The 25,850-nt window shown below is 46.9% G+C and overlaps 1 protein-coding gene across 3 annotated transcripts in view; it reads right to left on the reverse strand.

Moving 5' to 3' along the window:
* OGT (O-linked N-acetylglucosamine (GlcNAc) transferase) overlaps positions 1-25,850 on the reverse strand; it is an 810,702-nt gene that overhangs the window by 764,029 nt on the left and 20,823 nt on the right. For 2 of the 3 annotated variants that reach the window (XM_069612350.1, XM_069612348.1), the window contains exon 2: positions 8,938-9,118. In XM_069612350.1, the coding sequence (XP_069468451.1) occupies positions 8,938-9,118 (181 nt within the window). The remainder of the gene's footprint in view (positions 1-8,937; positions 9,119-25,850) is intronic. The other variant, XM_069612349.1, reaches the window with a different exon arrangement.

Consider the following 25,850-nt stretch of genomic DNA (forward strand, 5'->3'; position numbering starts at 1 on the left):
GTCCCCAGGATGAAAGGTCAGGAACAGCAGGATCTGCTCAAAGTGCCAGGAACAACTGCCTCAGCTACAGCTCTTCATTTACAAGGTACTGTGCAAACGCGGTGCGGAAAGCTTTTCGGCCATCGAGGAAGTTCGCTGAACTTTCCTCAACTTCGAAGGCTTGTCCATCCCTAAACATTAGTCAAACCTTGCGCCTAGCCGAATTCTTCTACACTCTGTGGCAAAGGCTTAACCGTTACTACCAGAACTTTGCTATCCTATACAAAGACTCTGAACCATTGACTTTGGCCCAGGCCTAAGAAGAATTGCTGGTTGTATTCAACTGAAACCCTTTGCCCTGCCTATGAATGTATTTGGGCTGTATTCTTATAACCTTATCTTTTTACTCCTTTATTAAGTATCTAAAGTGCCATTTTGCTCCCACTTCAGGGGAGCTAAACACTTGCCGGATGTATTTTTGTGGTTTATTACTGTGTGATATTGAGCTGCTTATGCTAGTGTAATGATTTCAAACTGACTGAGTAAAAAAATGTATATTCTTTTACCAAGAAACCTTGAGTGTTTGTTTGAATCACTGTATTGGTTGGTCCTTTAAGTGAGCAGTAGAACAAGTTACACAAACTCTTGAGATATGTCTGGCTGCTCAGCCATCGCTACCACTTTACGGTGTAGTACAGGCTTGCACCAAAGGTGAAATGGTGCTTACACTTGCAGTCTTAATTGCATGTAGTGTTCCCAGAGGGTACTGCATGTGATTCTGCCTAACACTCATGAGCTGTATAATTATGTTTGCATCGCTTGCCACATACGCTTTATACACCCCTTATTTTCACTATACAATGTTGCCGCAACACAGAACTGGTCTGGTATCAGTCTCAACTCACCGGCTGTGCTGCTTCACTGGCACGGCTTTGTTGTAGGAGCCAAAGACATTACCACGGTGGCAAATGATTCCCCCCGCATTGACTATCAACACGGGAGAGCCTCGGGTACTTCCGACACACAATGCAGGTTTCTTCAGCTTTGATTCCGGGTTGTACGTTGCTTATTCTCAGAGGTTCATGAAAGTAAGTCTTTCGCTGAAAAGTGGAAGGGCGCTTTCATCCTTACAATCCTCTTCAGTCTGGACGTCTTTCGCCTCGTATGAAACCGCCACCTTGGAACTGCAGCTTCCTCATGTGCTTTGCCTTGCTTAGTGTGCTTTCGTGCTCCGCCTTTTATCTGTGTGGAGAAGTGTGATGAAGTCAGGTGTGTGTAATTATCAATAATTGCCTGACCACTGTATTGGGACATGTCAGGTATACAGCTCAGCGTTGGTCAGTTTTCCTCTCACAGTGAGCTGTCTGTGAGAAAGTGTTCATTTCGGAAAGGGGGGGTGGAGTTTTGTGGGGGTTCAGTTGCTAAGTATCCTACCTGGTAGGATGTGGTAAAGGTGTTACAGGGAAGGTGATACAGTGTCTCGCCATCTGGTGTCCTACTTGCACTCCCTGAGGATCCCTCACCCAGGTGATCCTACCGCACTAGTCCACCCCCCTGGAACTGGATCCAAAAGCGATGGCCGTGTCCTGGTCACCTGGTGACAGATCCCCGGGGACCAGCGGTGAGACACCTTCATGTTTCTCACATGTCATAGGTCAATCGGTTTAAGTGCGTAACATGTCCTAGTTATCAAAGGGGCTTGCCAAGCACTCACAAGCCTCAATTCATAGGTTCACTGGAGATGAGGTGCACCAGTTGAACTTGGGCATAGGACATGGTATGCACTTAGATGTATTGGGAGTAGGAAGGGTGACTCACCAAGATGCTCTTGTGGGGCATAAACGCAAAGCACTTAAACAAGTAACTTATCCCTTGTAACGTTCTTTGGATTAGATGTTCCTCCCACGTATTCCTCATCTTTTGATACAACCATATTCAGCTTTAACTGCCTCTAGGGAAAATAATCAGCCAGCGGTGCTGCGTGTCGACATCACTATCACTCGAGGGCCTCCGTCCCAATGTCAACGTCACCACTTGAACATATAGGGCACGCATCGACCATTACCTTCAGTCCCGTTTTGATGCATTCCCTCAATACTTTATGGCGTTAACTTCCGTAAAACAGTATTCTTGCCCGAAAGAAAGTAAAGTGTAACACGGAAATTCTACTGCAGGGTAGGTTCTATGGGGCAATGAGGAATACGTGGTAGGAACATCCAATCGAAAGAAAGTTACCAGGTGTAAGTCAGTTCTTCAAATGGATTGTGTCCCCCCCCCCCACGTATTCTCAAAGCAGTATTTATTTTGGAGTCGGGATTAAGAATTTAGGAGTTCCTTGTGGGTTTGAATGAACAGAATGCAGCACTGCCTTCCCAAATTCACCTGCCTGGGGCGAGGAAGAGTCCAGACAATGCTTTGTAAAAGTATCAACGGAGGACCATGGGGCCGCTACACAAATATCTTGAATTGGGACGCCTCTCTGTAAAGCAGAGGATGTAGCCATGCCCCTGGTCGATTGATCCCTCAGGAGTATTTTTTCCAGCTAGTCTAGAGCACTCAGAAATGTTTAAGATAATCCACCTAGAGAAGGTTTGTTTTGGCACTGCCATCCCCAACTTATGGCCTGTATAACCAACAAACAGTTCATAATCCTGTTGCAATTTCGACATTCTAGAAATATAAAAACAAAGTGCTCGCCTAGGGTCAAGCATGTGCAATCACTCCTTTCCAGAATGAGGAGGTGGATTAAGAGAAGGTAGTACCATTTTCTGTGTTAAATGAAACCCACTTTTTTCCCAAAATTGTGCCCAACTTTAAAAAAATAAAATAAAGGAGAATTGCAAGACAAGGCTTTCACTCACCCTACGGGCTCATGTTAAAGCAATTAAAGAATGGTTTTGAAGGTGTCACAAGCCACGGGTTGAGGTGTGGTGGAGTGACCTGCAGAAATGGGCGGAGGCTGAAACAACGGTGTGGCAGGAGGCGAGTTGTATGTCTTGGGAGGAGGAATTGGGCTCCCTGATGGCATGGAAGACACTGATATCCTGCATATTTGGGACAGGGGTGGATTCGGAAGAATCGGATGATAACGATGCCCATTCATGTGTGACAGATACAGAAAACGACATGGAAACAGGCTCGCGAAGGGGGGGGGAATCAGGGGAGCAGTGCGCACTAATGGTTGAATGTTAAATGTGATATTGCTAATTGCACTGCGGTTTGGTTTGTATTGTTGGTTGTTTTGAAAAATTAATAAAAATTCATTTAAAAAAAAAAAAAAGAATGGTTTTGAAGGCTAAAAACCTTAAAGGACAAGAATGAAGTGGATCGTAAATTTTAGAACCAGATCCACATTTTTTCCTGCACCAGCTGCAGAACTTGTTGCAACAGCAGCGGTACAAGGATTTTGTTGCTGGCCTTCTGGCCGAAAGCAAAACTTCCATATCATCTGGAAGGTCCCAATCCTTACATCTCAGGTTAAGTGTCTTGACCTCTGGATGGAAAATCTGGCCTTCCTCCCTCGTGAGAAGATGCTCTCTTTGCAGTAGACTTATTGGAGGGCAGATAGACATGTCCAGAAGGTCCGGGTACCACGTTCTCCTGGCCCGATCCGGAGCAATTAGGATCATGGATTTTCCAAACTTTCTCAACCTCCCGATCAAATGAGTAATCACGGGGACTGGAGGAAACCCGTATAGGAGTGGAAATTCCCAGTCCTCTACGAACTGTTTCCTAGAGCTACTCTTGGGGTAATTCCCTGGAGCAGTACAGCTCGCACTTCCAGTTGGCACTGGTCATGAACAGATCAATTTAAGTGTTCCCCAAAGGGTGAAGATCTCTTGAAGGACTTCCTGAGCTAGTTCCAACTTGTGGGAGACTCTGCGCTCTGCCTGCTCAGAGCGTTTGCCGCCGTGTTCTGCTCTCCAGATAGGTGGAATGCCGACAGATTCCTCCTTGTATTGCCCAGAACAAGAGCTGCATTGCTGCTCTGCACAGTGGTAGTGACCCTACACCACCTCTCTTGATGAGGTAGTACATGGCCACTGTTGTCCGTCATTATCAGGACATTCTTTCCCTGTACAAAAGGTATAATTGGACCTTAAGGATGTTTACTTTCATGTGCCAATCCACCACAAGCACAGAAAGAACACAGTTTGCGGTCCTCATGATCAGTTTCGAGTTCTGCCTTCTGCACTGACCTCCGCTCGAGGGTCTGCACCAAGTTAATAATGGTGGTGGCAGCGAGTCTCCGGAGAGGAGGGATTCACGTCCATCTCTACCTGGACGATTGGCTGATCAGGGCCCGTTCTCACGAACAGGCTCTGGAACATCTCAGCATAACCTGCCACTCCGCACAGACGGTGCTTCTTCCTCCATTACAAGAAGTCCCACATGATACCATCTCAAAGACTCTGGTTCATTGGAGCAGTACTGGATGCATCCTTGGGGGGGGGGGGGGATGCATCCTTGGGGGCGGGAGGGAGAGAAAGCCTCTCCACTCGAGGTGATGGCTCAACACACTCTGCAGATGGTCACCAAATTCCAGAGTGCCCAATGTTTTCCGGCCTTTGCCTTTCTATGGTTGCTTGTTCGCATGGCATCTTGCATTTTCCTGGTACCAGCGGCTTGCCTGTGATTAAGATCTCTCCAATGGGCTCCCAGGACTCTGGTCTCAATTCTCAGGTAAGATGTCAGACCTTCAGATTCCGAGCTGAGTCACACATGATCTCCTGTGGTGGGCCTGCAAGGACAACATTCTGAAGGGAGAACCTTTTTGGCAACCATGGCCGGGGATAACTGTTAGACGCCTCATTCATGTGGTTGGGGCTCGAACGATCTGACAATCTGCGGTTGTTGGTCCCCATTGGAGTTCAAACTACACATCATCCTTTTGGAGCTGAGGGCAATCAGACTAGTGCTGAAGGCCTTCCTCCTCTCTAGGGTCTAATCTCTCAAATTCAATATCGGGAGAAGTGTGAATCCCACTTGCTATCTGTAGTGTCTCGTACAGATCCATCATTCTCGACTCTTCTGATATTAGAGCCTCTGGCACGACTAGTGTTCCATACTCCAAGTCAAACTGAAGTGCTTTATGCTCTTCATATATTGCAGAAAGATACTTGAAAAAGTCCTTTCTTTGGAGTGGAGAATTCTTTAGATTTGAAGACATCCTTTAACAATTTCAGCATTTTTGTCGATGACGTCAAAGTTCTCAGCGCCGTCAACGTCTTCGAAAACAATGGCGAAATTTAGCCAGTAAGGGAAGTCGAACCCTTTGTTGTCGAAGGTGTCAATTTTGGCTTCGAAGGAGTAGGTTCTCGACTCAAATGAATTTAGAAGGTTCGAGGAGTTCTCATGGACACGTGCTCGAGGGCGCAGAGAGTTTGTCCTTTGCATAAGACCCGACAGGGGCAGGGCACCCACTCTTCTGCTTTGAGCGGTTCAGGCCGCATTCTCCAAGACCTGGAGCATTTTTTGACGGAATCTCTACCATTCAGCCGGTGAAGATTGATTTTGACGGGCATGTTACCCGTTCAGGGGAGGAACTCCAAGAGGACGGCGACCTGCAAGGCCTTTTCTTCATTCGTCGGTAAAACGAAGATGAGTGTTGCGATCCAATCCTGGATCGAGAATGCTTTTTAGCTTCCTTCCGACGAGGAGACTCCCCCCCCCCCCCCCCCCTCGACCCAGAGGATCGCTTTTTCGACAGTCGTCAAAGGGGATGTATGGGACCTGTCTGCAGCCAACTTCCCTTTACATTATTTCAATGTCATTGAAAAGCAAGATCCACACTCCGATGTCCTATGATCGGATCCTAATGGGGGTTCGTAAGGGACATCTTCACTGTCATAGAATTTTTTTTAAATCCCGATTTTAAGATGCCCTTATTCACTCTATAAGAAACCAAAGCGCACGGTTCTTCCCAAGCGATGGCTCTTGCAGAAAAACAGAACTGGCGCCAACGGTCGCTGCGCGCTATTGTTTCTAAATGCGGACCCGGGATCAAACCTGCGTTCCTCCGTGTCGTTTTGCTTCCAAGGCAAGTACGTTGCCCCTGAGCTATCCTCCCGAGGGGAAGTAGACATCGGAGTGGAGGCCCTCGAGGGACAGTCGACCAGCATCGATGCGCAGGGTCCCCGGCTGAAAATCTTCTCAGTGGGAGCTAAAGCTGAATAGGGATATATCAAAAGAGGAGGAATAACGTGAGAGGGCACAATCCATTTGAAGGTTGTTTCTTTTAAGGATGGGAAATATATCATAGGTGAGACCCTCAACACTGGCAAAGGCAATGCCATAAGGATGGATCTAGTTATGTGGATGGCCTGGCACTGCATCAAACGTACAAATATGGTTCCACTCAAATCATTACGCCTACAAGTTTTCAGCCCACCCATAAAGCTCCAATTTACTTGCCAGCAAACCCCTTTGCACCTTTAACTGCTCAGGTTAGACAGGGAAACGCAGTGGTTACATGCACATTTCCCCTACATTTGGGCATATCAGATTACTTTTTTTAATCTTCCCACACGTATGGCAGAAGGGGACGTGATGCAATGTCATGTTTACAGTATCGCTGGTGCGTCGAGGATACGTGGCTCATGAGTGGGTTATAAATGGCTTAAAAATATGGTCAATAATACGCAACTAAAAGCAAGATGCTCACTGGGCTGGGGTCCGATTCTATGAATGCGTTAGAAGCAGTTTGCATATGTATGCCGATATGGAGGCTTCTGCCAACATGGTGAATTTATTCTCAATTGTTAGGCATTTAGTAAAATGAAAGACTTTTGTGTGGAGTGGTCTCCAGTTTTCTGCCAATTTAGTGGCCTTATTGGTGCATATACCTTGTTTATATTTCTATTTGGTGGATGAAAAGATAAGACTTGGAACAGTACAAAGTTTAGAAGTACAGGGTTTTGGGGATGAGCAGCGGAAGTCCTAGGAGCAACATCTTCTTAAACCATTCAGTAACATGAAGTGTTTGCAACACTTGCAAAGCGCTACACAAAGCCCCATACTACAGGATGTAGCCAGGATAGTTCATTTCCAAGCTGAACCGAACAGCAACGTTGCTATTGTTTGTAGAGCTAGATCTACAATTATTGGATTTAATTCTGCCACTAAGTTTAGATGTGTGAAGACACAGGCTACGGGACCATTACCACCACAAGGTTGAATCTATCTGTAACTTTGATCGCTATACAAACTTTGCTGAATTTGCTGCCCTGAGAATTGTTGGGTACAGTAGGCAGTATAAAGAATCTGGCATAAACCCTAGAAAACCATACATTGCCAAATAGGGCTTCCTATAGACAAGTGCATGATGCCCTCGAGAAGCAGAGGAGGTGGCAAGAACGCAGCGCCACTGGTAGGCCGTGCTATGAACAGCTCTCCCAGGCCAGGGTGAATAGTACAACAGCCGTGCTCCTGAGAACCATCTTACACCTGGACCATTTAGGACTACAACTCTTCATTGGTGATAATGGCAGAAAATCCGTAGTGAAAAAAGTGAGCCCGTTTTAAGCTTCCCTCCTCCCCTTTGTGTGAATATATTTAGTCACCTGTGGACAAAATGCAGATATATTCAAATTACTGCAATGGATCTCAACTTCCATTTCTCTTTTATTTCCGATATATAAACTTAATTCAAACACATGGTGTACACAGAATTCACCGAAATCAACAATCCGCAAAACCACAAACATTGTATATTGCTGCCGCCAACTACTGTGGAAAACCTGCTCATAAAAGTGCATTAGTGCGATATTGGGTTAGTAACAAAAAAGTGCCTTTTGTGCAATAAACATATTTCAAATAACACATTTTTAACAATTCTTCATTTTTATACATGTGGGTATGGTACTACCAACGGAGTTTATTTACAATTGTGCCCAGTAAATATTCTGTCTGCCAGCACCCCAACCCTTCCCTACTCTACAGCACAAGATGGAGCCAACGCGGCAACAGACTGCAAAAACAAATGCATTGCTACCTGGCCAAAGCCCGCCAGAAAATGCAGATGGCCCACAAGACTTGGCCTCTCTGGAGAGACTAGGCAAGGTAGAAACGGAAGCCCCTCCTCCCAACCATCAAGCAGGATGGGAGGGATGTTTGAGGCGGTCATCCCTGGGTTAGAGGAGAATGACCGACCATAAACCTACAATGCAATGGCTGCAGAAAGGCCGCCTGCGAAGTGTGGCAACAGGACCTTCCACAGATTGAACACCTAGGAAAGCATTTCTGGCAGACTAGCCCAACAGAAACCGGAAGGACTTAAACACATTGGTGCTGAAGGGGGTATCACCAAGTGCTGGAAGTTTGTATGCAATAATTTAAATCAAGTGTTAAAATAAGTTCTTTATTAGTGCTTTCATTGAAAAAAAAGTTAGGTTTGCAACATGTGAAACGTGGGCGCGTTCACAAGTGCACACTGCAAGACTACCGTACTTTAGCCGGCGTTCACTGCTCTGCCGTGGCTACATTCTGATGGGAGTTGTCGGCACATGCCAGCACAGTCACTACGGGTGGCGGAAAGGTCAGAAGGCATGAGAACATGGGCAACAGGGATTGGCCAACAAGCGGGAAAAAGTAGCAAATAAATAGCGAGGCACAAACCTGTCCCTCCAACCCTTGCATGAGCACTTCAAACATTTGATGGCAAGAGTGAATTGTATTTCAATGGCTAAAGTTCAGGTGTCTCACTTCTCAAAAAGCACTGTGTGGTCATGTTTATAAAACCAAGGCGTGTGTACTTCTGCTTATTAAATGCACACTGTAATGTACCATATCTTTGTATATGTGTCTTGTACTCTTGCTTTTGTATGTATACCATGTATGTAACATGCTCTCCAAGTTAAGCGCCTAGCTACAACGCAATGCCCCAGTGGATGCCACTAAACACATGCAAGGGAAGCATGCAAGGGAAGCATGCAGAGAATAGGAGAAGGCGGGACGCACCTGTCCAGCCTGCGGCACTGGAAGTGGATGGAGGAGAGCAGTAGCAGGACGCCAGTGTTGTCGGGCTCCTGCCTCCAGAGCTGCATGCAGTGTCTCTCCGCAGCTTCGAAGTCTCCCGCCTGATACTCGCGATGAGCCAACTCCGCTAAGCCTTGGAAGGAAAGCATACGTTTCGTTGGTTCTGGAGAAAATCACCAAAACATTCAGGGGAAACAACACGTTAGAAAAACAGGAAGAAAAAAAATATAAGATGATCAAAATAAAAAAATTAAAATGTAGTATGAAAAGCTTGAAACAAAAGTAAAAGCAACAGTGCCTGGCATTCTAAAGTGGTGCATACACTTGGACTTATTATGCCCCCGACTTGGGTCCATCTATTAAGCAAGTGATTGATGAACCATCCGAAAAGGGGCGGTGCAAGACATGGCAACTCCAGAGCGCAGGGCCATGGACGCTTGCAACGCTCTGCCTAGGCTGCACTGCTTACCGCAACTTCGCCCACATGTACACACATGCACGTCCAAGACTTTAGCTGCTGGGATCATCTGCTTGGACCAGATTAAGATCATTGGTGCTACTCCTAAAGCAGGAGAACCTACTGATACATTTATACCAAGATAGAATTGCAATCCAAGCCGAACCCAGACCTGGCGGGGTACAGACAAACCCGTAGCGATGCTGTGCTGATCAGCCATTCCACAAAGGAACACACTTCAAGCCCAGACAAACAATATTTCATGAACTAGGAGATCAAGGTCTTGATTAATTTAAAAGCCCAAGTCCTGGCCACAGTCTGCACATGTGATGGGACAATACCAGAACACTGAAGCATGTAATCAGGAGAGCCCTTAAACCTGGCTATTCATCAGGTATGTTGCCACACCCATGACATTCTTGCAGCATGCCACTGAAAACAGTCACTCTCCTGCCATGTATTGTTAATATACCACTCCACAACTGCATATGTACAAAATTAAACCAAAAACTGCACTGTTCTGAAGTGTTTCTCTTGCAAATGTCACTTGGGAGAAACCCACTACATATCAAAGGCAGCCACCCACAACTAAAATGCACATTCACTGGAGGTTTTACAGAAAATTCAAGCAACAAATAAAAGTGAAATGTGAAAATTGACAAAAAAATAAACAAAATAAAAAAAAAAAGACATGCAAGAAGAAAAGGCGAAAGGGGAAACATAAGATGCACGTCTGCATAACACGGGCGCCCTCCAGGAGGAAGGCTACACACGGACAGCAAGAGAGCGGAGCTCCGTTACAGGCGACTCCAGACCTTAACTTCACGCCCCACGCCCATGCGTTTCCAGCTTCACGTGTGCAAAGCCCCCAACGTTTCCATGACCCAGGAGTCAGAAGGCCATCCAGTTATGTTTTTTCTACTGAATTCTGGGACTTGTACGTTCGCACAAATTTAAAAAGGGGAAAGAAACAAAAAAAAGTCTCCGAATCTAGAAAGTCAGGAAATTCGTACTGGATGGCCTGCTCGCACATGGCATGGGTAGGAGAGCTCTGCTTGTGTTAGCACCTCTGAACCCCTAGGCTTCTGAGAAGCTAGAAGTAAAGTGCTTGGCAATCCTCCGTTTTAAGTACACATTCTTAATGCTTTCACTGCAGTAGTACAGGGGTTACCAAGTAGGTTTAGAGCGGCATGCTCATTCAGGGGGTGGGACAGCAAGACGCCCGCAGAAAAAAGGGTGGCTTTTGCCACAATCATAAATCCGATAGCACCGACATAGGACATGAACTGCTTCAGAGGAGCATAACAATTTCAATTCCAATCTATGCACATACAAGTACTTCATGCCCTCCCACACATGACCGAAATCAGTCCCAACCCATGCATTTGCAATACACCCGGATGTTACATATCTGCAAGTTTCTGATAATCCGGCGCAAAAGGCAAGAGAAGTTGGAAGATTTACTTCAAAAAGTCAAGTTAGGATAAAACAAAGCAAAAAGAATGTGGGTGCCGTAAAAAAAAGTAAACTTCTACGGTTCGGCCCTGGGGCTACACAAACCTCTACGGTTCTGCATTGTGGCAGTCAAGGGGAAAGATCAGAGTCAACTATAAACTTATCAATCTAATTGGCTAGGATAGATGGCCGGAGGATAGAAGGACCAATGATAAGACATGAATTACTTACCGTAATAGCATTTCTGATGATTGTATCTGCTTAGATTCACATGCTGTGCATAGTCCAACATCCAGTGGTAACCACAGAGTATTGCATCTTGTCTTTCGGTGACCGAAAGGGGACATCGGCATAGGCGTGTCTAACACTAACCCTATCGTGACATGTAGTGTACCCAAAATCCCTCACGCGCCGAGGTCCCTCCGATTGTATTTCTTCTGCCAGGAGGGAGCCCAAGACTATTGTGAGTGAGTACATGAAGAAGAGAGAAGTATTAAGAAGTCTATGTTCCTTCCACCCCGAGCGGGGAGGTAGGGAGGGCGCATGTGAATCTAAGCAGATACAATCATCAGAAATGCTTATACGGTAAGTAATGCATTGTCTTCTGATGCTTGTTAATCTGCTTAGAATCACATGCTGTGCACAGACTAGCGAGCAGTACCCGGAGTTGGAGGTGGGCTGTGAGAAGGAACAGTAGAGAAAAGAGGTCTTAGTACTGCCTGTCCCACCTGAGAATCAGACCTAGAATGAGTGTCTAGGAAATAGTGTTTTGTAAAGGTGTGTACAGAACTCCAGGTTGCCGCTTTGCAAATTGACTCAAGGAGAACATTTGTAATTAACGCCCCAGTGCCCAGAGTAGAATGTGCTATAGGCTTGAAGGGCAGTTCTCCCTTAGCAAGAGTGCAAGAGTGTAACAGTGTGATGCATGTGACAACCCACCTTGAGATAGCTGATTTAGAGACAGGATCCCCTGCTCAACCAGCTGCCACTAAAACGAAAAATTGGTTCGTTTTCCTCAGTGGTTTAGTTCTTTCCAGGTAGAACATGACTGCCCTGCGCACATCTAGGTGTGTGTGTGTGTAGGCTTCTTTCGGCCATGCTAGTGGGATTCCGGAAAAAGATAGGTAGTTCAATCGATTGGTTCACATGGAACTTCGAGATCAATTTAGTCGCGAATCCGGTATGAGTGCGCAGAACTACCTTATCCCTGTGGACTGTAACAAAGGGGTCTAGAACAGAAAGAGCCTGTAGTTCGCTAACCCTTCTAATAGAAGTGATAGCCACTAGGAAGGCAGTCTTAGAAGTCAGGTCATTTAGACTTGCTTTATGCGTTGGCTCAAAGGAAGCTCCCATGAGCCTGGTCAAAACCACATTTAGATCCCACCCAGGAGCTGGGTGAGAAATGGGAGGATACATCCTCTTAACCCCTTCCATAAAGGCCTTAATCACCGGTATCTTCCACCACAACACATTTTGTTGTGATGTGGTGTAGGCTGAAAGAGCAGCCAGATGAACCTTTATGGAATTGAAGACCAACCCAGTGTCTAACAGATGGGTAAGGTACAGCAAAATGTGTGTGGGTGAGCCATCGATGGGATTGACGCTTTTGGAATTACACCAGATGACAAAACGTTTCCATTTGCTGGCATAGCAATAACGTGTTAGGGTTTTCTAGCTTCCCTGAGTATGTCCATGCACCTCTAAGGGAGCTGTAGGTGTCCAAACACTATGACCTCAGGAGCCAGGCTGCTAAGTTCAGAGTTTGTGGGCATGGGTGTAGGGTCTCCCCCCTGTCCTGAGACATGTTGTACGGGCAGGGCAGTTTTACTGCTGGGGAGAGGGACATCTCCAGCAGCTGAGCGAACCAGGGTTGGCGGGGCCACCAGTATCATGGCAACTGGTTTCTGGTGCATCTTGTTGATAAAGGGAGTCTGGGGTGGGGGAGGCCGCATAGACATTTCCCTGACCATGTTATCCAGAGACCGTCCCCCTTGGAGCGGTTCTGGGGGTACCTGGAGGCGTAGTCTTGGCATTGGGCGTTCTCCTGAGTTGCGAACAGGTCGCATCTGTGGGAAGCCCCATTCTGCGGAGACGTTGGACACAATGTCTTCGTGCAGACGCCATTCGTATGCTGAGCATGTCTGCCAGAAGATTGAGTTCCCCTGGAACATGTTGGGACAACAGAAACATCTTGTGTTTGAGAGCCATATCCAAATGTTTAGGGACAGCTTGGATAGCCCTGGAGAGCGAGTGCCCCCCTGTTTGTTCCGGTAATACATGGCTGTAGTGATGTCCGTTAGAAACCGCACCGACTTCCCTTGTAGTTGCATCTGAAAGGCCTTCAATGCCTTGAACACCGCTAATAGCTCTAGTAAATTTATATGGTTAGACGCTAGTTGAGGGGGACCACACCTCATGTGCTGTCTGCTGAAGCAGGTGAACCCCCCCCCCCCCCAATTCCACCCATCCCATCCCCACCCCCCCCAACCCCGAGAGAGATGTGTCTGTCTTCAGAGTGGCTTCCACTGCAGGTTTGGTGAAGGTCTACCACTTCAAGATATTCTCTCAACCACCACTGCAGAGAGAGAACGAGGGCTGGCGAGACAACTACCAGATCTTCCCATTGTCCGCTGGCCTGACACCACTGGCTGTTGAGCAGGAGTGCCTTGAATTGGTAATGCCTGTCCTCCATCATGAACCTTAGATATTTTCTGTGCGCCAGCAACATTGAACTATGAGTACGCATCTTTCATGTCCAATGTTGCCATGTAGTCCCCCTGTTTCAACAGTGGGATCACCTCCTGTAGCGTTACAATGCAAAACTTGTGAGGTTTTATGAACTTGTTCGCTGGGTGCGGGTCTTGAACAGGGCGCATGAGGAGGTCCTTTTTGGTTACAAGGATGTACACTGAATACCCCGATTTACCTGAAGAATAGGGACGGCTTCTATGGCGTCCTTTCCCAGCAGCGCTTCCATCTCTTGATTCAGGATCTCCAGATGGTCTGGTGAAAGGCGCCGTGAGACCGGTGGTCTGAATTGTGGAGGTCAGGCGAATTCCACGCAGTACCCGTGGGCGACCGTTTTTATGACCCACTGGTCTGAAGTTATCCCCTCCCATGCCGTGAGGAAAGATGTTAAGCGCCCCCCTGACCGGGGTGACATGGGAGGGGACCTGGATCCGATGGTCATTTCTGACAAGAGGCTGCAGCCCCTCTAGGATTGTGGCCTCTACCTCTGGCTTTGCCACGTCACTGACCCCTTGGAGGGTAGAATATGGGGATTCTTGATGTTTGTCCGGTATTGAAGTGTAAATCTGATTTAGGGGTAGCGCCCTTGTTGGTTTTCGAATGCCCAGTCGCAAGACGCTGCTGCGGCTGCAGAGAAGGCTTTGGATCTGTACGATCCGAGGAATTCGCTGACATTTTCAACGCCCCTGCTGGCGCTTTCACCTTTTTCGATGTACCCTTCGAAATAGGTGTAGGGGTTGTGTGCTTAGTGAAAGGCGATCGTGCAACCCTGTCGCCGGGTGTTGTCCCTGAAGCGAGACCAGAGTCAGGCCTTAAAGGGTCGGGGACGGGCGTGGCGGACCTAGAACTGTCAGCCTCGAGGTCTATCACATCCGCAACGGGGCCGGGGACAGACGAGGAGCGTGAACGCTCCTTAGAGAGGTCTACGACTTCCGAAACGGACGTCGGGTTGTCACATTCCTCGTCACTTTCGGCGGCGGCGGGTGATGAATCAGACCTAGACATGGCGTAGGCTGCCCACCTTTTGACCCTACGGTCTTTTAAAAGTCTTAGGCTTAAGGAGCTGACAGGCCGCACAGCCGTCTTCTTTGTGGTCGAGGGGCAAGCAACGGTTACACCGTTTATGCTAGTCTTTCCAGGTAAACTTGCCTTTGCAAAGTGGGCAAAACCTAAAGGGTGTCCTCTCCATAGCTGAGGAACCGATGTGCATGTGACAACAACCCCGAAGGAAAGGGAAAGGCATTCTCAAAGAGAAACAATAAATGTCCCACAACCCCACTCTCCCTACTGTATTTGGCCGCCGAGGACAGGCCACGTGTTCGGCGATCTTGATCGGAGGTGAACGGCTTTGCAGCTATGACGCCGAAGGAGGGATGTAAGTAATAATAGAAGTTAAGAACGGCCAAAGGTCGAATAAAGTTTTTGCAATGTCTCTAGGAACTCCGCGTAAAGGCGACCAATATCTGGGGGGAAAAAAACAATCTGAGGGACCTCGACGCGTGAGGGATTGTGGGTACACTGCACGTCACTATAGGGATAGTGTTACAGACACGCCTTGTCGACGTCCCCTTTTCGACTACGAAAAACAAAATGCAATACTCTGCAGTGACCACTGGATGTCGGACTATGCACAGCATGTGATTCTAAGCAGATTAACAAACATCAGAAACGATATTATTGGCATACCCCTCACGCATGAAAAATCATTTAAGGAGCATTTTCAAAGGCTAGGGGTGCAGACACTGGCGGATATGGTACAGGATGGGTGGTTTATACAATGGAACTACGTATCGAAGGGGAGCACAGTGCGGTGACTCTGCTTCAGTATTATAGACTCAGAGGGATATCAAAATCTAAATGGCCAGAGTTCCCGAGAGCCCCAGTCCCCAAAGTGGCACAGCAGTATATCATTAAACCGCTGACCCCCAGCAAATTTGTCTCCTCCATTTACAAAACTATGCAGAGTGCAATGGGGGCGAGACAGTCAACATCCAAGACTGCATGGGCAGCCTCCCTGGGCAGTGTGTTGAGCGAGGCCCAATGGAAACTAATATGTATGCAGACCCGAAAGATTTCTTTGAATCCCCGATACAGATTGATCCACTACAAGTTTCTGCACTGGGTCTACTGTACCCCGAAGCGGAGCAGAATTTACCCCGACAGTTCTCCGGGGTGTAGGAGATGTGGTGGGGAACCGGCTGACTTCTATCATGGGGCTGCCCGCGCATTAGATTGTTCTGGAGTGCGGTCGAGGGTGCCATGACTGAAATGCTTTCTACAACTCGACTATACCCGCCTGCGCCGTGGCTGCTGGCCCTCATTTGGGGGGCGGGGGGAGCGGTCCCGCACAGAAGGGAAACTGTTGGGAATGGTGGGCAGGGGTGGCCAGGCATCTAGTGGCTAGGATGTGGGGTAAGAGGAACCCTCCAACATTTAGATCCTGGCTGGAGTGCATGAGACCATGTGAACTCGGAGTCCAAATATGCTGCAACTATGCCAATCACAATTGGTCCAATTGACTATTGGCCTCCATTTCGACAGTATCTGACTGAAATCGACTCCCAGACTCATTCACCGGAAGGGGGCCTGGGATGACACGTTTAAACTGAATGAAAGGAGGTTCACACCTCCTGGACGCACGATATAAAGCAAAACATGGTGTTTTCTTTGACAAGTGACTGAAATGATATCACCTGTGTCTATTACGAGAACTTGGGTTTGGAATATATGCAGATGACAACAGTTGTTGGGTGGGAAGGGAGGGGGTTGTGGGTTGGCAGTAAAGTTATTTGTTGGCTGCATTTTGAAAATCAATAAAGAAAGGAGTTATAAAAAAAAAAAAAAGAAGAAGTTCGGTTTTGTCGCCGGTAAGGCATAACCAGTTTTCTGCCATCCAGGTGTGGATGGTGGAATAAATGGACCCAAGGGTGGCCATTTCATAGTTGCCCGTAAGGGGGGCGAGGACCTGTTTATCATCAGCATAGTTGGTGTATGTGATGCCCAAGGCGTCCAGGATGTGGAACAATGGCTTGGTAAACAGGTTATACTGGGTACGTGCAATGCATGACCACTGTGGGACTCTGAATTTAATGATGCTTGGGTGGGCCCATGTACAAGTGTCCACTCTTACCTCTGACTCAACCTGTCGGCTTGGGTCCCTTTTGCGAGTCCTTTAATAGGGGCACCAACATTTTTGTCAATTTTTCTAGCATCTTTAACTAGAGACAAAGTATCCACAGGAACATTGGCTGTCCTGCTGTTTCGTGAGACTTTGAGCCCTCTCCAAACTAACTGTTTCATAGAGTTAGGGAATCAGACTTAAAGGTGTTAACCTGTGCCAGAACTGTCTCTAGAACCTTAAGCTCTGCTACTGTTTGACTAACCAACTGTTTTCCTTCCAAAAAGACTATCTTATGTGGTTTTACTAACTAAACACAATTACTGTATATCTTGATCTATGCTTGAACGCGCGGTATTACCAATTATACAGTAGAACTGTCAGTGTCAAACAATTGTAACCGCAAGCAACTACAAGCTAAGCAGTGGCCTTTGAAAAGTATCTAAAAGTAATCCTATGTATATTGGTTTAATTATCTAAGTATTTTAAAACGGACACCTCGAGGGTCCCCTCGACGTTGTTGTGGGTGCTTTTGGCAGCATCAATGGGATGTCAAGTGTATAGCTCTGCCCCAGCAGCTTGCCCTCATTTTAACCACTCCAGCTGGGGAAATTCGCCTCACCCGTGTGAACACCTGACATTGGAAGTCCCATGCTAGTGGTCCCATGCTAGTGGACCCATGGGGCAAGGACGTGGGGTGACTTTGGGCCCCACCGACCCCGCCCCAATCTTTGAGGTCTCTCTCACCTGTTTCCTTACTCTTCACTTTCTCACAAATGCGATATACTGTACCCTTGCAATGCGACCTTGTTTTGTCTGTTTTGCTTAAGTTTATCGTTTGACTTGTTCACCTTGGTTTGTCTTGTAAACCAATTAACAGATTTATTCAAAAGAAAAAACGTCTGCCACCGTTCCAATTCCCCACATATTTAAGGTCAAGAAACCCAACTCCCCTGCAAGACCACCTCTGACTAGTAAACGCTATACTTCAGTCCCATGCCGCTGTGACAATACTGGCCACTCTGCCCTCCACCAATTTCCACTTTACGGGCATGGACCACTGCAGGGTCTCCTCTGCTCCCCCTAAATCCTGACATCCAACACTGCTTTGCCTTTTCCTTCCACTGACCCACCTCAACGGGATTTGTGGATTCCCTTTCTAACTTTCCCCACATTTTGTACAATGACATACTTCATCCCAGTCTGCCCTATGACCACCCACATTCAATATGTCGACAACCAGCTTCTGTGTTCTGCATTCCTGGAGGCCTGCCAGGCAATCTCCTCACTCATTTTGCAAATGCAGACAAGGTATTAAAAAACAGAATGCAATTCTGCCAACAGGACGTTAAATGCCTAGGCCACATAATCAGGCCAGCTCCAGTGCAAATACAGGCCATGCTGCAGTTTGCGCCGCTACCAGAAAGCTTTGGGAATTTCTTGGCCTCGCCGGCTATGGATTCCAGATAACGAACGGCTTCTCCCACTAAGGGCTGTAGCGGATTCAGTGACTAGTTGATTGGCTGGGAGGCATCAAGGGTTCATGCTCTGGTAAGGGGTAGCAGCTCAGCAAGCCTAGCAGAGTCGGGCAGGCTGATGCAGGACACCGTCACAGGTACAAATGCTAGCAACCTCATAAGCAGCTGAGGGAGCATACAGGGCGCAACTTTGATAATGTTATCTGTGAGGACAGGCTGATGCAGGCGTTACTGCAAAAGATGCAATATTATCAGGCTGCGCCCGCTTGACCGTTGAATAACACTTCATATTTACGTTTGTGGGGCCGATCGAGCTGTCGGTTTGCGAATGCGCCAGCCACAGCCTAAACATTACACTTCAGCATTTCAGTACAAGAGCCAAGCCCCTGACAACGCCTCCCACGTGTCAGGGGAAAAGAGGACCTTCAAATTAGATTTGTCTTTTTGAAATTACACTTTATATTCCAGGCACATTGCCTGGGAAACCTGTGGTGGGGCATTTTGAACATAACCAAGTCCAGCGCTTTGGTATAAAGCGCTATATAAGCCTAATAAATACAAACACAAAATGCTAATATATGTGAGCTCACTGTGTTTTCTGGGGGCTGGAGCTTGTTAGGCAAGTTGAGAGGCGGGAGGTTGTAGTGGTGCAGTGTTCTCATTTAGGTAGTCTGCTGGGACAGTAATATTGCCTTGTGTGGGTGGCTAGGCGTTCAGAATGTTTGTGTAAGAACTCATGACACCAGCAATCACTGATCTGGTTACTGCGATGGATCATAACTTTTAATAAGTTCCTACAAAACCCTTCATCCAGAGCCTCCACACGTGGACTGTTCTGAATTGGTCAGCAGTCCACAACAACCAAAAATAAACAGAGAAAGCTAACTCTTTCAGCTTTTTTGTGTAGGTTTGGGAAAGGCAGATTCCAGGAACGACCATGATAGCACCCACCGGCAAACGATGACAACAGCTGGCAAATTGCGTAAGCATCTGGGCATACTACGGCAATGACATGCAAGCGTAAGGCCTATAGAATGGGCAAAACCTGACCAGGACAATCATTTAACAGGAAAGTAACAGATTCAAGAAGCCACACTATTAAATGAAGTGGCTGAAGGCACTGTGGCAGCAGATTTGCTTTCACAAATGGTGTATGCACGTTCTAAATTCGCAACCGTCCTTACAATCTTTTTGTTATTACTCTTATTAAGCAAACATACGTTCTCGTTCCTTTTCTTTCTGACCCATATGTATGCCTTAATCAGAACACGGAAGCTGCCCCTTTGGTGGCAAGTCAAATGGCTAAGGTTGAGGACTTGTGTAGGAACGGATGGGAAATTACCAGCACGTGTGAAGGTGACGATTGTAGTTGCCATTCACTCTATCACTCCAGAAGGATTCAGGGCAGGTGATCACCATTTAAGACATCTCACCTGCTCACCTTTATATAATGGACAGTGGAGGGGGGGCCCTCCTCCCTACACGTAATGGTCATATTTCTTTTCCTGAAATGATCTGGGATGTTTTGCTCGACCTATGCAAAAAGGTGGGGGTCTGGTGGGTAGGTCAGGTTTTTGCAGGATTACTCCGGTAGAGCAAGGGCCTGCAATGTTTGGCTCCCCAGATGTTTTGGCGTACAACTCCCATCAACGGCAGTCAACATAGGCAAAGGTAAGGGATCCCAAGAGTGGTAGTCCAACACATATGGACAGACGCAGGTTGCAGGCCGCTGCCGTCTAACATGTAGCTCTGTGGATTGTTTTGCACGCCAAAGCAGTCACTGCTAAAGAAAGATTGTGCAAGCCCTCTTTCGCCAAAACACTTCTTAAGACATTTTTATTACAGTAGAAGCGGTTCTACATCAGCAATTCGGGCATTATCGTTCTAGAATTAACAATGGCGCCCCCTTAAAAGTCCAGGCAGCTCAGCAATGTTTTGCAGTAGGGAGATGGACAGGAAGAGCATGTTCTTGGAAAGAGAAGAAAGACTAACATGGCCAAACAACCACCCACAATATATGTCCCTGTTTACAACACCCCCCTTTCTAACCTTCACTTGCAAGGCTTTGTTTATAGGCAGCGTTTACAACGCCACCCAACAGCCAAAACTTAAAAAGGGGCAATCAGTGCTTCCAAAACGAACTACGTTAAACCTACATTTGAGAGGGGGGATGCTTAGTTTCTCAAAAAGGTCTTCTCTGGTATCGATAGATCTCGACTACAATGGCATAGGATTGAGTGGAGAAACATTGTGCAAACCTTGTTCATGTGCTCACCGGCTGCGTTGTGTGGATTACATTTTGTTAAGTGTTATCAAACAATAACTGGGGTAAAGACCGCGTATTCAGCAAAAGTCTGCCTACTTTAGTGTGATGGCGGATCTACATTTATCAAATTGAAGCATTTCGCATTTTAATAAGTGAAAATGCGTCTCTATACTGACTTGGATCACTAACTCAGCCCATGTAAGGGGTTAGTGGCTAAGAGAATGGGTGTGGTGAGCAAGGGGAGGCAATGAATTACGCAAAGAAGCAGTCCCAGGACAAATATTAAACGTTTTAGAACACTTTCAGTTCATACTTGTTACGGTTAGTAAAAATACATATGGTAGATGGGAAACTGATCCAAAAAGCTGCACATATGCCCGCTGGCACCGGTTCAAGAGCCAGCGAGTACGACACGTAATCGGAGCAACAACAACTTGCAGGTACAGCCCGATGTGACATTCTGAACTAAACAATTCCGGGATCCGGGAGCGAGAAGGCAGGCGTCATCTTGAACCTTTGAGCCAGAACGCGGACATCTAGGAAATACAAGTGCATAGCAAGACGCGTGGCACATACCAACAGCTCCACAAATGCATATCCAGCACTGAGCTCAAGCTGCTATCAGACAAGCACACAGACCACGGAGCAGCAACTGTGCCCAACACAGTTGCTGTGCACCCTTTAAAATAAGTCCCCGATAAGGCCAAAAACTGGCTCTCATTTTCAAAGTATTTGCCCATTTTTTAGGGCGCAAAAGTGCCGATCCACCCCTTATCTGTGGGACTAGGGGGGTCAGGTATTTATGAGAGGATGGGTGAACCCAATATTGTTAGAATACCAACTAATTAGGTCTGGGCAGACTTACCCGACTGAAGGTCAGCGTTGACGGGCCTCTCGCATTCCCAGGCACGAGCAGTCTTCACGCCAGTGGTTTGATGCCCGACTGCGAGGGAGTGACAGACTACAACTGGGCAAAAGATCCCAGGTGGGCAATAATTGCAGCGATTCATCTCTGGCACAACACTCTGCTAGGAGCTCTAGCTGAAGCTAATTTGCAAAGAGCAGGTATCCCCTTTTTTGCCATGGCTTCTAGGATCAGACTACTTTCTCAGAAGTGAGCAGTGATCGCCAGAGGAGGAAGCAGATGCCTGCATCCAACACCCGAGCGTATAAAGCAAACAGTGGACAGCAGTTGCATGCAGCCACATAGTGTTGCTCTGGTCTAAAGCTACCAAGATTAGAATATCAATCCTCTAGCTCCAAAGCCAGCATTATATTCGCTGGGCCACCACCCACCTGGGCCCGCCTATATAACTCCATTCAAGCATTCCATGGATTTCTGCAAAACAAAAGGGTGGGGTTCCCCAACTTCGCTGGCAGAGGGGAAGCAGCAATCAATATAAACAAAGGTCAGGCCAGCGGAACAAATTAGACACACTCAAAAGGTCGCAATCAGACCACCACAACGGGGAAGGATCCTCAAGGGTGACAATGCAGATCAATCCACTAAGAACAAAACAGTCATTAAAAATACTGTATTTAATAGAATTTGTACTTGTTAAAATAAGTATTAAATCATCTGAAATTCTATACAAAATGCGCAAGATAACATTAATATATCAATATTAAAGTGCATCTTGTAAAGTGACTAAATACTAATTTCACTGTTGGCTGTAAGTGAAAAAGTCAGCGAAATAAATCACAGTAGACCTAGATGCTACTAAGTTGATCCCAAAAAGGGGGTTTCCCGTACGAGCGAGGAAAATCACTCAATAAGGGAAACCACAATTGCCTGTTCAGATTTAAAGGCAAAAGGGCCAAACAGTAAATCAGCAGAGGGCCATCTGGTCACTAATAGATTGTGCAGCCAACCGCAATAATTAGTTACACCACTGCACAATATAATGAACACATCATCATTGAAAAAAACGATAAAATTAGCCAAGGGATGCTGTGCTATTCCATTTATTTCTGAGCATCATCACATATGGAAGATACAGGACTAGTAGGCGTACCTGCTCAAGGAATTTAATTTACTTTTAATTGGTTATTTATAATGCGCTTAATAACCAGAGGTTTCTAAGTGCGGACCCAGGGTTCAAACCGGTGTTGCTCCACATCTTGCTTCCAAGGCGAGCGAGTTGCCCCGGAGCTATCCTCCAGAGCTAAAACAGATTTAGGGCACCTTTGTGCTTCTTTTGGGCTACCAAAAGCTCCCAGGGTCAGGATGCTCCAGAATGTGGAGTCACAAGGAACAAGCGCGGTGAACCAAGGAGAAACAAAAACAAACCAAAAACAAAAACTGCGACTCAATGCGAACCACATTTTAGGATTGTCATCATAAGACAGAGAAAGCGCCTTATAAAATGTGTCTCGTGCGTCAACATTTCGCAAAAATTGTAACGTGGTCTGCTCAAATAAAAGCACAATAAATGAAGTCACCCCCTGCAACCACCTCCAATGTCAAAAACCTCGGCTGCACAATGGACTCCGCCGAACTGTCTCACCACATCAACAATACATCCAAAGCCTGCCATTTCCACCGTACGCTCCTGAAGCGCATCTTCCCTTACCATACCTACCCGAACAGACTGGCTGCAATTATGTCCATTGTCATCTCCAGACTCGACTAAACAAACTCCCTCTATCTGGGTGCATGGGCGTACCAGTTAACCTCAAAGAGTACAAAACTAGGCTGCCAGACTGCTTCTCGGCACAAAGCATGCCCCAAATTCATACAAGAAAAAAAGTACACACTACCACCCAACTCACACGCTTAGGTCAAGCACTGCTCTCCTCCAAGTAGTCCCCACCGCCAATTCGAACAGGATCTTGGGGAGGGGGGGGCAGGGGGGTGTGTGTCGGCCTACTCAACCTTGTTGCCAACTTTGTGGAACTCACTGCCTCCCTGCATTAGACACAGCAAAGACTATATGGCTTTGCGGACGGCACTCAATACTTGGCTCTTCTATAATTTAAAAAAAAAAAAATACAGGAATGCAGTGAAGCACTCGACCTACCACCACAACAGGCCTGACGATATCCAACTCCACTACCTAGAGCCAGTGCCCAGACTTGAAACCCGATTATAGCGGCACCAATGTACTTGACAGAATGCATTTACCTCCTCCACAGGCATTCCATTCGATCCGAGGCCTAGAATTATCCATCGCCATTAATCGGGTGCGATTGTGCTAGAATAGTAACGCAAGCACCAATAACACCCATGAGCTTGATCAAGGCTATGCAATTATGCACTACGCAATCAGTCCAAGAGGGCACATGCCTGCTAATTCTACGCACCTGGAACACCAAGAGCCGAACTAGATACCAGGCGGGGGGGGGGGGGGGGGGCGTTCTGCTAACCACACCTACCAGTCAGATGTATATAGCAGAACTAGCAACTCAAGCGCTAATAGCACTCTAACTTGATCATTGCCCTGCAGCTATGCACTACGCCATCAGTCCAGGAAATGCATTTGCTTGCTAGTCCTACACATCTGGAAATCCCTGATGAGAATGATATAGCAAGGAATGTTCGAGCACTTATTCCTTGTTAATCTCAACTATCTGGGAATGTCCTAGTAGAACTACCCATCAGGGATTCTATTTAGCAGAACTGCCGACCAAGAACATCGCTAGCACCTATAGAGCAACAGGAGTTCTGGGACAATTCTGCCAGTCACCACCAGTTAGTCTTCACCAAAACAATCTGACCCTTCAAGAAATAGGGGATACCAAGCCCTTGACAGGCACTCAAAGCCCTACAGGAACAAGGTCCCTTTGGAAAAGAGACACTCAAACGCACAACTATGCTAACCCTTGCCTCTGCACCAACAAATGGAATGCAACTACACCCCTCTATTAATTACACACATGCACAATCCTCCCATGTTTGCCTCAATAGTCTTTAGAACGCAGCTATACCCATTGAAATCAGCCTAGCTGCGCATGTCATTCTCAAACACCAGCACCGCCAGAATGCAGACATCACAGTCCACTGGTCTTGCTGCACACATTCTACGGATCTTGCATAACCACCTCATCACACCTAGCACTACTATTCAGCTACACAGCATCTATTGCACACTGGCTGCACACATATTGAGTGCACCCAAGCACTTTTTACTACATTACTCCCTCTACTGACCTGGAACACGGTCCCCGAGGGTGTTCAGCCCACAGTGCTTTGGAATCATAATGGTAAAAAGCGCCATACAAATTCCCAACAACATAGGATAGTGCAGGTTAAGGGGCTGTAGTACAAGATGGCATGAGGTTTGATGACACCGCTACAAAATTCTCAGTGCAAGTATATGGAGTCAATGTCTCGATAAGTATGTTCTGGAAAAATACATTTTGTTAAATGCTCCTCGATACAAGGAGCAGAAAAATAGATTCCAGCACTCCTTAGCCACTCTCCCCAAAGTGCACCCGGACTATCAAGTTGGCGCCTGTGCCCCTTTGGCCGGGGACTAAAGTTTGCACTAGCCATTGCCTAGTGATATTTCACTCTTGGCAAGTAAGAAAACGATCTGATGAGTCCATGTATAGAGACAACACTGCCAAGTAGCTTGAATTTTTGCTCTGACTTTGGAAGAATAGCTTAATCTAACAATCGGGAGATTCAGGGCTGGTAACTCGCATTAAATAATGAACTAAGCTTGGGTCTACGCATTTTCTTAAATAGCACAGTCTAGAAAGGAATCAAAACCAATGCATTATGAAGACAATATCGAGAAAAGATATCAAGCTTGCAAGGGCCTCTTACTCCGATTTACTGCCCGCTCAAATAGAACATAGGACAGGAAGAATACATACTGTGCGTGGTTAGTTAAGCCCAGCCAGACAACCGTACTGGTAACAATGAGCGATGATGTTTGTGCATAAAGTCATCTTTGGTAATAAAACATTCGCTTGATGCTATACAGAGTATTTGTAAGCAACGTCATATTCTTTATTGCAGGTCTGTTCAGCCACAGCACATCGAAGCGAGAGCAATGTCAGCAAGGCACTATACAAACAGCAGGTAAGAAGAGCGCTCAGCCACTCCATGTGTGCAGCTGTGCCGAGGCAATGGAGCCCGGTATGCATGGGTCATGCGAACATGGCCCTTATAGGATGTTGTGGCAACAGGCGAGGGAGGACTCGCCGCATGTTACTGGCGGGGGGAATGTGTCCAGACGAGGGGTGGGTTGAGGTATGCCTGGCTAGCAGTGTGGTACCAAGGTTTCGAGCCGGGGGCCTAAATTCATTCACTAAACCTCCGTTACCAGTACACACTTCATGCGAGGAAATGCGATCGACGAATGAAGGAATCCGATTCGGAAGTGAAATACATGCAAGGTCGTCACTGGCTTCTCTCCCAGCCAA

This window comes from Ambystoma mexicanum, chromosome 5p, assembly GCF_040938575.1.
Source record: "Ambystoma mexicanum isolate Mex_15411 chromosome 5p, UKY_AmexF1_1, whole genome shotgun sequence".
In the NCBI taxonomy this organism is placed as follows: Eukaryota; Metazoa; Chordata; class Amphibia; order Caudata; family Ambystomatidae; genus Ambystoma; species Ambystoma mexicanum.